The sequence below is a fragment of the Mirounga angustirostris genome, unplaced genomic scaffold, assembly GCF_029215605.1.
Source record: "Mirounga angustirostris isolate CCGP_5_RB_7025 unplaced genomic scaffold, mMirAng1.0.hap1 SCAF_10, whole genome shotgun sequence".
Classification (NCBI taxonomy): Eukaryota; Metazoa; Chordata; class Mammalia; order Carnivora; family Phocidae; genus Mirounga; species Mirounga angustirostris.
Window position 1 is genome coordinate 115,382,095 of NW_026991718.1, and position 16,837 is coordinate 115,398,931.

General features: G+C 37.0%; 1 protein-coding gene across 7 annotated transcripts in view; it reads right to left on the minus strand.

Annotated features, from left to right (window-relative positions):
- Positions 1 to 1,948: 1,948 nt before the first annotated feature.
- Positions 1,949 to 16,837, minus strand: part of RBM39 (RNA binding motif protein 39) — a 31,132-nt gene continuing 16,243 nt past the window's right edge. For 5 of the 7 annotated variants that reach the window (XM_045885698.3, XM_045885696.3, XM_064573093.1 and 2 more), the window contains 8 exons: positions 16,115 to 16,180; positions 12,779 to 12,983; positions 12,299 to 12,376; positions 7,807 to 7,857; positions 5,658 to 5,739; positions 3,604 to 3,709; positions 3,010 to 3,088; positions 1,949 to 2,920 (listed from right to left, as the gene is read on the minus strand). In XM_045885698.3, coding sequence (XP_045741654.1) covers positions 2,820 to 2,920; positions 3,010 to 3,088; positions 3,604 to 3,709; positions 5,658 to 5,739; positions 7,807 to 7,857; positions 12,299 to 12,376; positions 12,779 to 12,983; positions 16,115 to 16,180 — 768 coding nt within the window. In that variant the 3' untranslated portion in view covers positions 1,949 to 2,819. The remainder of the gene's footprint in view (positions 2,921 to 3,009; positions 3,089 to 3,603; positions 3,710 to 5,657; positions 5,740 to 7,806; positions 7,858 to 12,298; positions 12,377 to 12,778; positions 12,984 to 16,114; positions 16,181 to 16,837) is intronic. The other 2 variants (XM_045885699.3, XM_045885697.3) reach the window with 1 other exon arrangement.

Here is a 16,837-nt window from a genome sequence, read left to right on the forward strand (position 1 = left end):
CTTAATGGCATAAACCTCCCAATTTTCTAACCAGCCATCCATGAGGATGTCAGTTGTATAAAATGACCCACCCCCCATATACACACAATTCTGTTAATTGGGTTCCGAAGGTAGGTTCCTTGTAGTAAGGACAAGTACCTCTCCCCTACTCTGGCCACACAGCCCTTGACAGATTGTGCTATAAACTGCATTGCCCCTCAAGGAAAATGGTAATGTTACGATGGACATAAACTACACTGGCATATTTGGGGGGTCATGAGGACACTACCAGAATAGCTACAACAGCTAGATTTCCCAGAGTGGGATGTTCTCTCAGGATGGATTACCTGTAAGATTCACTGAGAATTCATTTGAATTATTTTCTGTCACACTATTCAAATTACTTGTACTACATTTGCTTTAATACCATTTACAACCCAAATTTCATTGTGGCAGTGGGGAAATTTTTACTTTTCTTTTGCCACCTCTTTTTAACATCCACCTATGCTGACCCAGCTCACTGGAAAATGACAGAACAAAGCAGATAGGACACTTACCAAGAATAAAAAATTTAGGGCGCCTGGGTGGCTCAGTTGGTTAAGCGACTGCCTTTGGCTCAGGTCATGATCCTGGAGTCCCTGGATCGAGTCCCGCATCAGGCTCCCTGCTCAGCAGGGGGTCTGCTTCTCCCTCTGACCCTCCCCCCTCTCATGTGCTCTCTAATAAATAAATAAAATCTTTAAAAAAAAAAAAAGAATAAAAAATTTAGTGGCGCCTGGGTGGCTCATTTGTTGAGTGTCGCCTTTGGCTCAGGTCATGATCCCAGGGTTCTGGGATGGAGCCCCGCATCAGGCTCCCTGCTCCGCAGAAAGCCTGCTTCTCCCTCACCCACTGCCCCTCCTGCTTGTGTTCCTGCTGTCACTGTGTCTCTGTCAAATAAAAATCCTTTAAATAAATAAATTTAATTACGAAGATACTAGGAGATATTCTGGAAAGAAAAAATGCTGACATTAAGTCTGCCCCAAAGAACACTGCTGCCTATTGCTGAAAAATAAACTCAAATCTTGAAAATTTTTTTTAGGTTCAGTAACTGAAGTAATTAAGGAATTTTAACGATCCATCAAAAGGGTTGGCATAAAAAATGCGTCCAAATTCAACTGACTAAATATTCTGACATATGAATAAACCTATAAAATTTGTGCCTTAACACTAAGAAAGAGTAGAAAGAAAGAGGTGAGAAAGTCAATACTGGAAGTTAACCATTCCAGTAGGAGCAACAGTGCCTACTCAAAGGTTCAAGGTAGATACAAAAACTTGAAGCAGAGTTCAGAATATAAATGACTCATTGCCCAAATGCAATTAAAGCTCAAATTTCTTAATAAAGTAACAAATGCGGCTAAATCAATTTGGGCAGTTAAATGCTTCAACTTAAACCATTTTTCTGGTATTTAAGTAGTTAAAACATTTTTCAGAGATGCCATAAAAAAAAACAAAACACCAGGTTTGGGCTCCTGGGTGGCTCAGTTGGTTAAGCGACTGCCTTCGGCTCAGGTCATGATCCTGGAGTCCCTGGATCTAGTCCCGCATCGGGCTCCCTGCTCGGCAGGGAGCCTGCTTCTCCCTCTGACCCTCCCCCCTCTCTCATGTGCTCTTGCTCTCAAATATAAATAAAACCTTAAAAAAAAACCCCAAAACAACCCAGGTTTAAGGCCTAGGTGGATTTGTTTGGTTTTGTTAGAAAAATCCCTAAGATTTTGATACATTACCCTAGTAAGTACAGTGCTAAGATATAGTGAAATGGAGGAATATAGAGAGACAACTTGAGGGCAACAGTCTTCCCAGACTCTGCACACTAAGAATTTTCCCCAAGAAGCAAGTCTTGAATACTACTAAAAGTCAAAGAAACTAATATTCTACTTTCGAGTTTCTATGACTTTAAAACACTTCAAAAATAAAGATTTCTTGTGGCCTTTTTAAGAGAATTTTATTTGAGTGGTTCTTACAAAGGTTGTTGCAATATGAAAGTCATTTGTTTGATAGAAATATCAAGCTGTCTTGTCAAACACACTGAAGTAACCCAAAAATATATTTCAGAGCTCACAGAGCTTAAAAAGAGCAAAGATTATATGCAACCAGACAAAACCTATTTCTGCATTTCCTATTTCTTGCTCAGACTGCTTTGCTTACCAGACTGTCACTAAACATCTTGAGGAAATGCAGGGATCATTTTGTTTGGAATCTTAGACACACCAGAACACATAATATTTACAAAGAAACTTTTACAGATACATTAATTGAAAAGATACCATCCAGAAATGTAATCTTGAAAACTCCTTTTCTTGCCAATTGATCACGATGCAAGATGAGATGTTAATCAAACAGCCCTTTAGCTGTCTTGAATTTCCATACACTAAATGTGTACTCCAGAATCTGCTAAACCATTAGCCAAGTATCAACATTAGTTAAACGTGAAATGTAACTGCTGTGTAAAAAGTTAGGCTTCTGAAACATTAAAAACGTAATTACATCCCTGTCTGCCTTTTTACATTAAGCACATTTGTTCCCCCCTAGAGCTATTCCTATAGATCCTTAATGTAAATTTCTACATGTACATTTAAAAGGCAGAACAAGAGAACAGCTTTGTATACAGTGGGATTTGCTAGTTAGGGATAATGAGCACACTGCATTCCTGTTAACAGTTTTATTTTTTCAAGGTAACAGGAATTGTATACAAATGACAGTAGACCCTTGCCTCTTTATTTTTATCTAAATAAAAGATAACTCAAGATGAATTCTCAAGAAAGAAAAAAAGCTATGTACATAAGGGACTATATCTTCCTTCATCGTCTACTTGGAACCAGTAGTTGTGTTGCTGTCATAGAATCAGGGAAGAGGTTGTGGTAAGTTGGAAGAGGTACATATGCTGCTGTTATCATTTTACCTGTTGAAAGAAACAGAATCGAGGGTTTAGCATTTTCACTTAAATTACATCTTTCATTATAATCACTCAGAAAAACAGATCAAACTCACCAGCAAACCACCTGCCATGCAATGCATTGACAGCAGCAATGGCTGCAGCAATTGATGGGCACTTCACATACACGTTGCCCTGAAATACAACGACAAAAAGATAAGAGTGGTATATGATTTTTACAAATTGCCTGTTAAAAAACCCTCAGAGCTCTATAACCAAATACTTGTTTATTAGCTAACATGTACACCTAGGATTTTATTGAAATCATTTTATCCTCCCCAAACTTGTTGTATTTTTTTTTTCTATGACTTGAAAGCAGATGAAGAATGAATCAAGATGCCAGATTTCATGCCAAACTTTCAACACTACCCAGCAACACTGCTACACAATGGCTTGGTCCAATCTTCACTTATTAGAGGACTGTCCTTACGTTGGAGGATATATAGTCAGTCACGATGTTAAAATTTCTTTCAGAATTAAAAAACAAAATAACTTCCTGGGATAGGACAGTGGTAATCTGCCCCAAGTATGTGTGAAGGCTGTCATAAAAGAGGAACAACATCCTATCTTTATTAGTATCACAACACCTGAAGTGAGGTACATAAAGGGCAGATTAAACTTTTCTGGCTTTAGGGAAAAAAATAAAATACCTGAGCTGAATTTTTGTCAACATAAATATGAATAACTCCTCCATGTTTATTACATTCTTCAATCACATCATCCTTAATCTCTGTATCCCATCCAACTTCTTCTTCTCTGTACAAATAAATATTAAGGTCTATTAGATACCATTCAAACTTATATAATGTTACATACTCATCTGTATAAAAATATTTTAAATATGAATTCACTTAATTAATTTAAAACTTATTGATAAGAATGTAGTGCACTGGAGAAAATCAAAAACAAGATATAAGGCACTGTTTCGAACAATGCTTATGAATTTCTTTTTTTAAGACTATTTGAGAGAAAGAGCTGGCATGGGTGTGTGCACGTGAGCAGGGGAAGGGGCAGAGGGAGAGGGAGACAGACTCCCCACTGATTGTGGAGTTCATCACACCAGGCTTGATCTCAGGAACCTGAGATCATAATCTGAGCCAAAGTCAGACAATTATCAACTGAGCTACCAGGCATCCCAGCTTATGAATTTCTTAACTCTAACATTTAAAGTACTTACTGACATATATCAAATGATTCGTATACCAACAGTTTATCATTTCCCAGATAAAGCTAAAATAAAGAATCTGGTGTTCTCTGGACACCTGGGTGGCTCAGTAGGTTAAGCATCTGCCTTCAGCTCAGGTCATGATCCCAGGGTCCTGGGATGGAGTCCCACATCAGGCTCCTTGCTCATTGAGCCTGCTTCTCCCTCTGTCTGCTGCTCCCCCTGCTTGTGCTCGCTCTGACAAATAAAATCTTTAAAAAAAAAAAATTTTTTTTTTTTTTTGCTGTTACCAAAAGAACACAAGAATCCAAGGCTCTCTTTCTATGGTAAACCATGAACTAATATAAGCAATGCAAACAGCATGTAACACATTATTACATAAAACATATGTTATATATATATATAATATAATGGTTCATTTATCCAATCAACTGAACAGGTATCTACATTTACCTTGGAATGTATTATAACAAAACAGAAGAGTTTGGACTGATAAATAAGTGGCATTCTAATCATTGTGCCTAGGCATGAGGAAAGAGAAATTCCTAATTCCTGGCCTGCATTAATCTAAGAAGAATATTTAAAAAGATCCTCTTCTCCTATAAAAGATTAAAATAGTTATTAAAATTTCAAAGCCAAGAACTGGTAGCAGAGTAAACTGACAATAGAAATAAACACAAATACACATACGAACAAACAAAACAAGCAGAAACAGACCCATAAACAGAGAACAAAATGGTGACTGCCAGAGGAGAGGAGGGTCTGAGTAAAATGGGTGAAGGGGAGTGGGAAGTACAGGCTTTCAGTTAAGGAAATAGTATGTCAACAACAATGAAAAGTACAAGATAGGGAATACAGTCAATGTACTGTAACAGCCTTATATGGTGACAGATGGTAAGCTACACCTATAGTGAGCATATAGCATAAGGTGTGGAGTTGAAGAAGAAATGTTATGAGCCTGAAACTAATGGAACACAAAGTATGTGAACTACAAGTGATAAACACTGATAACAAAACTTCTGAGAAAACTACTAATTGGTAAACAAAATCTGCGTACCTTTTACTTCATTTCCAATCTTACAAACATACCCAAATGATTTAGCAATAAAAAAGTTATTAAAATACCCTAAAAGGATGAAAACTGTTGTTTACTATTTGAACTGTAAAATATATTGAAGTATCCAAAATGTTAACTTAAAAATGCTGAATATTAATACTTTCACAGTATAGTTAACCACTGAACAACATGGGTTTCAACTGCACAAGTCCACCTATGCAGTACAGCACTATAAATGTAGTTGCTCTAAGATTTTCTTTTCTCTAACTTTATTGTAAGAATGCACTACAGAAGACATGTAACATACAAGATACATGTTTATCAACTATTTGTTATTGTAACTCTTTAAGTCAACAATAGGCCATTAGCAGTTAAGTTTTAGGGGGAGTCAAAATTTACACACGGATTTTCGACTGTGCAGGCAGGAGTCTGCACTGGTAATCCTCGCATTGTTCAAGTGTCACTGATATACCCTTACTTACGTTTGAGGGTTGAACATGTTAGAAAGTTGGAAACACTGTGTTGCAAGAGGCTGAACAGAGGCAGCTGCAGCTAAAGCTGAAGCTAAAAAAAAAAAAAAAAAAGAGAGAGAGAGAGAAGTTAGTTTCATGGAACATGCATCAGAATAGCCCTGATGAATAAAACAAAAAACCCCACTAAATCGCAACTGTGAAACTAAGATAGTCACCTTCCCTAATTTACCTTACTTATTAATAGTGTGATGGGAGTGTGTAACAATACCTGATTTGAGTTGCCAGGAAACTGAAGCAACCTAACATTTGAAATAGCCAATCTTCACTGAGTTGGAAATTTTATTTTTAGAAGGGAAATTAAACTTTACGTGTGATCAAAATTCATTCAATTAAACAAGTATCAGTACAAATCAATCCAGAAAGGCAAAGAATAAAACAGAAGACTGATTTTGTAGAACTGCTTAACCCCAAGAAACAGGAGGATGAAAATACAATCTTTTCTTAGGTTTCTGCCCATGAATATAGTTACACATTTTCTTTTAAATAAACATTATAGAAGGATTAACAAAGAAAATGCAGAAAACCATCCAACCATTTACAATTTAATATCCCAGCAATATAAACCCTATTTCAAAATCAAATGAGTATTTTTTAAATGACTAGGTCTGTCATAGCACAACACTAAAAACAGCACATATCGATAATATTATAATACTATTAAAAATAAAAAACTACTAGACACTAATATCCAGAAGGAACATTTTAAAGCCATACTGGTTTTAGGTTTGAAGTGAGAGCACTGTCCAAGACAGCTGCCCCATTGCTTTTATATGTGATTCACAAAACATTACCAGTAGCTGTTACAGAACTCACCGTAATCATTTTATTTGACCAAATTTCATTCCAATATATAACAACAAACAAAGCTAAGGATAAAACAGCGCATTAGAAATTATGATAATTAAAATTACATCACCTGAGGAAGTATCAGAAATTATTTCACTGAATAAAAATTAGGGCCATGCATGAAATACATCATAAAAAATTATTTGTTATAATTACAGGTGTTTTGCCCCTTTATTTATTACTTCAATAGTATTTTCTTTCATGAAGCTTTGTATTAAAATATAAATGCTAAAAAAGCAAACAGATGTCATATTCCATTCAGAAAAGGTAAAGATGTATTAAAGATGTATGATGCTTATGTTATAATGAATATGAAAATGAGGCCCACTGTGTACTTTATCATAAACAAATGGAAGTATTCTTGAAAATAAACACTAGGTCATTACAAAACAACTGAGGAGTACTTTATTTTTTCCATTTTCTTAAATGAATTAGGAATACTGAAAAAAAATTTTTAAATATCTGATAGGAACATTCCAGCTCAACCTAGATGAATGCAGAACACAATGAATTCAGCATAGAAATATAGCTAACAGAAAATTCCACTAGTTACACTTTTTAAAATCTGCTGCGAAAAAAAGGATTGAGTGTAACTGTCTCACTTGCTGGAAAAAATTAAAATACGCATTTAATTCCTATCAAGGAACATGGTAGACCTTTTCATATAGAATCATTCTCCTAAACAACTTTTAATTAAAACCTATGAAAGATGGATACTGAATTAGCTCAAGAGCAAAATGCTCTAAACAAATAGCAGAGATTTGGTAATCAAAAATAAGAAAAAAAAAAGCCTACTTTAGAAATAATTATTTCAATCTTTGAAATATGCATGCAATTTAGTTCTGGGTAACTGTCTCACTACTTGGTACTATTAATACATATCACTGAAGTTAGAGTCCTTAACCTTACGTTAAGTCAGACTTCTGAAAGATTTGTGTACTAGAACAAATTCCATTTTCTGACTTCTATACAAAACTAACAATCAGAACACAAAAATAAGCATACAAGACTAAAAATAATTCTAAGCAAACTAAAGCAAAAAATGCACATGCACATTTTAATTTTAATCCATAGTCATAATGATTTGGATTAAGCCAAATGAAATATATATTAATAGATGGCTTACTGTATATATACCATACTATGTCATTCTTCAAAAACAATCCAAAATACAAAACGTAACAAGTGATATAACACTATTGTCTTGCTACATTGACATGTATTTCAAAGACAAATAAAAAGCTCAACTCACCTTCAGTCTGTTGAGAAAGTCTTGTTTGCAAATCTATAACAAAAGAGAATTCTACAGCTCAGTGCAGGAACAATGAAGAGCCTCAACTAACAGGGTAAATGTCAGGAAAGCATTAATAAAAGAGGACTACATAGCAGGGTTTATCAAAATAAACTTATAGTAAAACCTGGCAGCCAAACCTCCTTCCCCATTCCTCATTGACAAGGCTTTGGGGCCTTTTTCTTTCCTCCTATCCTAGGAAACTTACTTATGCCTCTGTCTCCCTACTCCTAGTACTCTTCCACATCTATGTATTCCACTATACTACCCTTCACATGGGAATAATGGGAAATGGGGAAAGGGAAGCACACCGGTCAGAAAATCCATGAAAACCCTGATCTTGAGAATTCAATTCCAAGTACTTGGGATATTCAACTCTGGCCGAGAAGATGACAGTTTAATTAGGTCTGGTTTCCTGGCATAGTATGGAAATTTAATGAAGCAGGAATAAACTTTAACCAACGAAAAACAAAAAGAATTTAATCATCTAGTCACTATTAAAAACAGAATGGGGACTTTTACCAATATATTTCCCCGTATAATCATTAAATTCTCCGCTGGAAGGCAAGTTAACAGAAAGCTGCTTGACACTCAAAACAGCAACAAGTGTAAATAAACAAAATGTCATTGTGCTATCTTGAAGCTTAAAATTATAAAACTACACACAATATAAAAATTGTTTAGATCCAGTAACCTAATTTTCATTAACATGTGATTCAATTGCAACACTTTATCATCTGCGTGTCTTGCTGTGTACAAAAAAAAAATTAAAAATGGGCAAAAACGGCACCTGGCTTGCTCAGTCAGTGGACAGTGCAACTTGATCTCAGGGTTCTGAGTTCAATCCCCTCAATGGATGTAGAGATTACTTAAAAATAAAATCTCAAAGGGGGGGGGGCTGGCAAAAAGGAAAAGGGATCAGTACCCCCAGTTACGCTGGGATAAAAAATACCTGGTTCCTAGGTGCTCAAAACTGGTATGTGAGGGAGATGAAGAAATGTAACTGGTATATTCTGAAGGAACATGAAGATAGGACCATAGAAACACTGTCAAACTTTAAATTATAACCCAATTTATCTTTTCTTTCCATATAATAGGAAAAAAGGTACAGATATAAAAAACCTATCCTATGGCATGCCTGGCTGCCTCAGTCAGAAGAGCGCAGGACTTTTGATCTCAGGGTTGTGAGTTCAAGCCCCACATTGGATGTAGAGTTTAATAAATGAAAACTTAAAAAAAAATCCACGCTATTTTAAGGGTATGTAAGTAACTATCAAGATTTCAAAAATGACTTTATAGGTCATTTGGGACAAGTTAGGAAAATTTCTAAAAGTACATAGAGTGATGACTCACCCTTGGTTTTAAAAAACAGCTTTAAAGAACTTAGGAGAAAGGGCTTTGGACACATTAACACTCAGCAATTTACAGCATTTCAACAAAAGTAAGGTTTCAATGATGACTATCTGGAGAAAAATAACGAGTTAATGTAAAGATTTACCTAAAAATTGAGTGATGATTAATTCTGTAGCAATAGCAATCTATAGGAAGTGTAAGACGACAGAATCAAACCTTATATAATCATTTCAATAAACACTAGTAAGGGTGAATATAAAAAAAATACAGATAACTGGCTATTTAACCAATCCACATTCACCTTTATAGAATTCTAGTTGATCACAATCAGCCCACCTTAACTATAAACTTGCACAGTAAGTGTGCCCAAGTTGTAGCCATACATCATGCATCGAGAAGTAATGGCTAAGAAAAGTAAAAAGGTCTAATTTTCAAAAATCTTCAATTAGGTGAAGATATGGTTTATGAAGAACATTGTGAATCAACATATTTGACACCGCACCCAGGATATAACGTTTTAGAAACGAATCCTATGTTACTACACCAAATCCCTGAAGACAGCGGACAAGTATTCACTAGCCTCTAGTAAATACCTAGAATATGATAAGCATTTTCTAAATTATTAAAAGAATGATCTGAACAATGGGAAGTAATAGGATTCAGTTTTCAGATTTAAATAGCAAGTGTATTTATTCATTTATTTATTTTTAAAGATTTTATTTATTTGACAGGGAGACACACAGCGAGAGAGGGAACACAAGCAGGGGGAGAGGGAGAAGCAGGCTACCCGCAGAGCAGGGAGTCCGATGTGGGGCTCGATCCCAGGACCCTCGGACCACGACCCGAGCCAAAGGCAGACGCTCAACGACTGAGCCACCCAGGCGCCCCTTAAATAGCAAGTTTAAAACCATAGACTGAGTTACATTTCTGGAAGGGATGGGTTCCTTAAATGTCTGATTATATCAAGTGGCATTCTCTGGCTATTTGGTCACTCAAGAAATTAAATGTCTAATACTTGTTTATAAAGTCAAAACAATTTAGTGATACTTGGGGGAGTTACCCAGTGACAAAAAAATACAGAAATCCATTAATGGTTATGATTTTTTCCCCACAAGGATAAACTACCATGGTTTTAGCAGAAAAATTTTTAAGATTTGAGAGAGAAAGAAACAGCATGAGTGGGAGGGGCGGAGGGAGAGGTGGAGAGAATCTCAAGCTGACTCCATGTCCAGTGTGGAGCCCGGCTACGAGGTGGGGCTGGATCTCACAACCCTGAGATCATGACCTAAGCTGAAATCAAGAGACCGATGCTTAACCTGCTGAGCCACCCAGGCGCCCCAGTTTTGTCAGAAGTTTTTATAAATACCTATCAGATTTCAAAATAAATAATATAATCTGACAGGTGAAACACAAAAACACAAAAGGCAGATTTTCTAAACTTACAAACTTGTAGACATCCACTAAAAAGAAAACACTGAAAAGGCCCTTCTTCTTTTTTTTTTTTTTTTAAAGATTTTTTATTTATTTATTTGAGAGACAGAGAATGAGAGACAGAGAGCATGAGAAGGAGGAAGGTCAGAGGGAGAAGCAGACTCCCCGCTGAGCAGGGAGCCCGATGCGGGACTCGATCCCGGAACTCCAGGATCATGACCTGAGCCGAAGGCAGTCGCTTAACCAACTGAGCCACCCAGGCGCCCCCCCTTCTCTCTTAATAACAAAATATAAAAGCAAAAATGATCCTCTCCTTTAATTAATGAGCTTTTGATTTAAATGGAAATCATGAATCAACCACATGGACCTTTATTGTATATTCAGATGCAGTACTGTGATCTTAGATTTTTTTATTTTTTTTTAAATATTTTTTTTTAAATATTTTATTTATTTGAGAGAGAGAATGAGATAGAGAGAGCATGAGGGGGGAGGGTCAGAGGGAGAAGCAGACTCCCTGCTGACAGCAGGGAGCCCGATGCGGGACTCGATCCCGGGACTCCAGGATCATGACCTGAGCTGAAGGCAGTCGCTTAACCAACTGAGCCACCCAGGCACCCCTGATCTTAGATTTTGTCAAGAGTCTCACTTTATTTTATTTTTTAAAGATTTTATTTATTTGAGAGAGAGACACAGTGAGAGAGGGGAACACAAGCAGGGGGAGTGGGAAAGGGAGAAGCAGGCTTCCCACAAAGCAGGGAGCCCGATGCGGGGCTCCATCCCAGGACCCTGGGATCATGACCTGAGCTGAAGGTAGTCGCCTAATGACTGAGCCACCCAGGCACCCCTCACTTTTTTATTATTATGTTAATCACCATACATTACATAGTTAGTTTTTGATGTAGTGTTCCATGATTGTTTGTGTGTAACACCCAGGGCTCCATGCAGAACGTGCCCTCTTTATAGATAAAATTCATTAATACAAAGTGCCATACTTTCTTGGGATATATATTTCCTGTCTTCCAAGGTCCAAAATACAAATGGCTCTTCTTAGGTCTTCTAAAAGCAAGGTCTTCAACATTTCAAAATTAAATGCTACCCTAGCTCATAGATTGAGTTAGCATCAAGGTTTGTAAAAGCAAACTTGAGGTACTTAAGCCATAATGAAAACCATGTTTCATAAACTAAACCCCTCATTACACAACCATAATAAACCATCACTTCTCTATTTTCCTACCCTGTACAGGAGCTCCCATTCCCCTAAGTGAAAATCTCAAAATACCATGTAGAAGAAAGCAGTTTTCTTTGCACTCTTGATACTGTATTTTATATAAAGCTTGATTTAAAGGCCCCTGATAATTTTCCCAACTCAAACATTACAAAGAAACATTTTTTGAAACAATGGTGTTTAAGAAAAGTCATATATTTAAAAAGGTCTAACAGGCAATTCAAACTAAAAAATAGTATGTAGTATTCAAAAAAAAAATGCCCTGATAGCCTACTATTATTAGTGAATACTTCCAGTCTGTATCTCCATTTCCTTTAAATTTACAGGCTAAAAAGTACTTATGAATTGAATTCTCAGTAAGTCCTTTTAAATGCAAAAATTTGGCAAATTTTCGAATTAGGTGAAAAAACAATGATTTCAAATTAGAAGAGATTCAATTCCTACCTGCCACAGCACCAAATGCCAAAGAGCCACTCATTTGTAGAGCCTGCTGTGCTGCTGGTGGAATCTGCAAACCTGTACCTGTGTGGAAGAAATAGATCTCATAGTCCTTACCATGGTAAGGGCAAAAAAACCCCCCAAATTTCCGGGTTACTACTACTACCAAAGTCACTTCACCGGAAGTATTTACAAGCAGGACACGGTATAATACTGGAAAGTAAGTTTATTAAGTATGAGAATATAATTATTATAAGAAAGCAAAAGGAATCCTATAATGTATGCTGTGGCACTCAAGAAGCACCACCATAAAGTAGATTCCATTAGAACCTTAAGTAACCTTATCTATGAAATTGCATATACCACCCAAGGTAAAGGTCAACTCCAAAATAAGAAAAAAATATTTTTTCATTTATTCGTCTGTGAGGATTAGCTTTCCATTACCATATCCACAATAAATCATTCACAACACATGGAAAAACTTACCTTCTGCAAGTCTTGCCATTAACTGGAGACGACCGGTTGTTCCCAAGTCAATTCCAGTCCTTTCCAGTTCATCACTGTCCAAAAATGAGCTAGCACTGGAAGCATCAGTACGTTCAGTAACATGACCAACTTTCATTGGTCTTCCTGCTAACTCAAATCCATTAAGTTGTTCCAAAGCCTTCTTGGCACATTCTGAATCGGAAAACTGTAATTGAGAGAGGGGTGATAGAAAGTCCAGTATGTTAGTTCACATATATACCTAAGGTAAAGAAATGGTTACTTATTAAGTTTAGTCTATTCAATAATTACACAACTGGGTGGATAATAAGTGGAAATTTCTAGCTTTAAGTAATATAACCTGTATGATCAGACCACAAGCTCATTCAAATCAGCTTTGCTGATTTGATGGTTTGAACAGCAAGATATTACCAAACAATGACATCTATCTTTGGAAATACAAAATCTTAGTAACAGAATATGTAAAGTACTTTTTCTAACATCAAAACACTTTTTCTTTTAAGATTTTATTTATTTGAGAGAAAGGGAGAGAGAGAGCAAGCACACAAGAAGGGGGAGGGTTAGAGGGAGAAGCAGACTCCCTGCTCAGCAGGGAGCCCTATGCAGGACTCCATCCCGGGACTCCAGGATCACGACATAAGTGCAAGGCAGTCCCCCAACCAACTGAGCCATCCAGGCGCCCAATAACAAAACACTTTCTAATGTGCTGGAATAAACTAAAATAGTGCTTTGTTTCCCTTTCATAAAAAAAGAATTATTTAGAAAAATTAAAAGTTCAGCTATTATTTTTAATACAAAATTCTGGGTCATTTTATTGCCAGTAAAATAATAAAAATTGTTTTCTTAAAATTGTGAAAATTCTTAATTCCCAGGATGCAAACAGAAACTTAGTTGCATACTCTGATTTTCATTTAATGGGAAAAAAAAAAATACTCCCAGGAATCCCATTGCTTATCTTTCATCAGTATGATTCAAAACATTTTCTCTTATTCAAAGAGGAAAAATTACAGATACTTACAAAACATTTACCAACACACAGCACCATGTAAATTTAAATAATCTAGCTTTGTACACAGATCACTAAATCATAGCCAATTCACACAGTTAATATTAAAAATGTTTTTAATAGGGGCACCTGGGTGGCTCAGTTGGTCAAGTGTCACCTGCCTTTGGCTCAGGTCTTGATCCCAGGGTCCTGCTTCTCTCTCTACCCCTCCCTCTGCCCCTTCCCCTGCTTGTTCTCTCTCTCTCAAATAAAATCTTTTAAAAAATGTTTCTATTAAAATGCTTTGGGGGGCGCCTGGGTGGCTCAGTTCGTTGGGCAGCTGCCTTCGGCTCGGGTCATGATCCCGGAGTCCCGGGATCGAGTCCCGCATCAGGCTCCCTGCTCGGTGGGGAGTCTGCTTCTCCCTCTGACCCTACCCCCTCTTGTGCTCTCTTTCACACTCTCTCTCAAATAAAATCAAATCTTAAAAAAAATAAAATGCTTTGCAAAGTATTCCTTTATTCTTTTTTTAAGATTTTATTTATTTATTTGACAGAGACAGAGACAGCGAAAGCAGGAACACAAGCAGGGGGAGTGGGAGAGGGAGAAGCAGGCTTCCCGCTGAGCAGGGAGCCCGATGCGGGACTTGATCCCAGGACTTTGGGATCATGACCTGAGCCGAAGGCAGCCACTTAACGACTGAGCCACCCAGGCGCCCAATATTCCTTTATTCTTTACTTAACATTTAATAAGGTTTCTAGTAAAACCGACTATTGACTAAATATTTAAGCACCAAACCTATTACGTAAAAAACTACTTTAGGTCACACATGGTAAAATACTCAATTTAATACAAGTTATGTGTAAAATCCCTTGACCACACCATTTTGAGGAAAAAAGAAAAGAACCACACTCATGTTATTAGGAACGAAATGTTATTGGGGCACGTGGGTGGCTCAGTGGGTTAAGCATCCGCCTTTGGCTCAGGTCATGATCCTGCAGTCTTGGGACTGAGCCCCAAGTTGGGCTTCCTGTTCAGTGGGGGAGTTGGCTTCCCCCTCCCTCTTCCTCCTGTTCCCTCTCTCTCACTCACTCTCAGAATTTTTTTTAAAGTTATTAACAGTTTTATAAACTTTTCTCCTTTCACCAGTATATAAAGATGAAAATCCCAATGACCAATAAAACTTTACCACTAAAAAACATATATATGTGTGTGTGTGTGTGTGTGTGTGTGTATATATATATATATATATATATTTTTTTTTTTTTTTTAAAGAAAGAAGGAGAGGGGAAGAGAGAAAATCTCAAGCAGACTCCATGCCCAGTGTGGAGCCCAACGCAGAGCTGGATCTCACGATCCTGAGATCATGACCTGAGCCGAGATCAAGAGTCAGATGCCTAACCTAGTGAAACGCTCAGGTGCCAAATTTGGATATAATACAATTATATAACTTCTTGATTACAACTGGTACCTACCTGTAAATTTTTTTTTTCTATGGCAGCAGCAATGGTTAACAATCTGCATTTTAAACTAGAAATAGCAGTTTTCAGAACCTTCCAAAGTTTTAACACCAAACATTCGAAAAACTGCTATTATGTAATTGAATTGCATAGGGAAATAAAAACATAAGAGGGTTTACTTTTAAAGGGGCACCTCCATTCACAGTTATTCCAGCTGCCACCTAACACTCTCATCAGGAAATGGGCTGCAAAGGTTAGCCACAGACTTTTTAGATTTCATTTACTTATTCAGAGAGAGCACACATGTGTGAGCATGGGGAGGAGCAGCAGGAGAGGAAGAGAGAATCTCAAGCAGACTCCATACCCAGTGCAGATCCCAATGCAGCACTAGGTATCAGGACCCTAAGATCAGGACCTGAGCTGAAATCAAGAGCCAGATGCTTAACCAACTGGGCCACCCTGGACCTCCCCCCAAAACACTTACTTGATAAACTAATTCTGATTGTGAGATGCATACATATAATAGTAATTTTAAGTAAAACAGAATTGATATCAAGACACTCATTCAACTGACAAAAACATCATAAAAGTATTACAGACCAAAGGACTCATAATGGGTTCATAAATTTCAATTACATGGTGACTTAGCTACGCAAATTGACTATATACAGGATAATAGAAAACTGGCTAACGGCAACATTTGGTAAACACGGCTACTAAAGGGAAACCAATTTAAACCATTCAAAAATATTAACCATGAACCCTTCCCCACTATCAATAACTAATCAAGTTTTACTATGGTACTTTGATCTAAAACCTTAAAGTCAATCAATCAAACCTTTAAGTCACAATGTTAATAATGGTAATGCTTACCGTAATAAATCCATATCCCTTAGATCGACCTGTTTCACTATCCATCATGAGTTGAATACTTTCAATCTAAAAATAAGAACAATTATGTAAGTGCAAAGGAAGAAGCAAAAGCATATTATTCCTTGAAACATGATTTTTTAAAGTCTCTCCCCCTAAAAACAAAAACCATCACAACCCCCCTCACTTCCAAAAGAACTTCTGAAAGCCTAGATACTTCCCAAACAAGAAGTTTGCACTGTGGAGCAGGACAAAAAAAAAGTACAATCTTAGTCTTTTGCCTCAAAAAATAAACCACTAAAAACCAGAGGTCCCTTGTAAACTACAATCAGGTGTTAGAAATAAAATTAACATTTTCTTTCCTTCCCATTATGTCAGAAACACCGAACATTAATTCTCAATAATACCAGACATGATAAATTGTCCAAGATGTTGGAATAACTAAAATAGAGCACCTGGCTGGCTCAGTCAGTAGAGCATGTGACTCTTGGTCTCAGGGTTTTGAGTTCAAGCCGCATAGCGGATGTAGAGGTTACTTAAAAATAAAAACCTTGGGACGCCTGGATGGCTCAGTCTATTAAGCATCTGCCTTCAGCGCAGGTCATGATCCCAGTGTCTGGCATCAGATTCCTTGCTCAGTGGGGAGCCTGCTTCTCCCTCTGCCTGCCACTCCCCCTGCTTGTGCTCGCTTTCTGACAAAATCTTTAAAAAATAACTAATCTTACA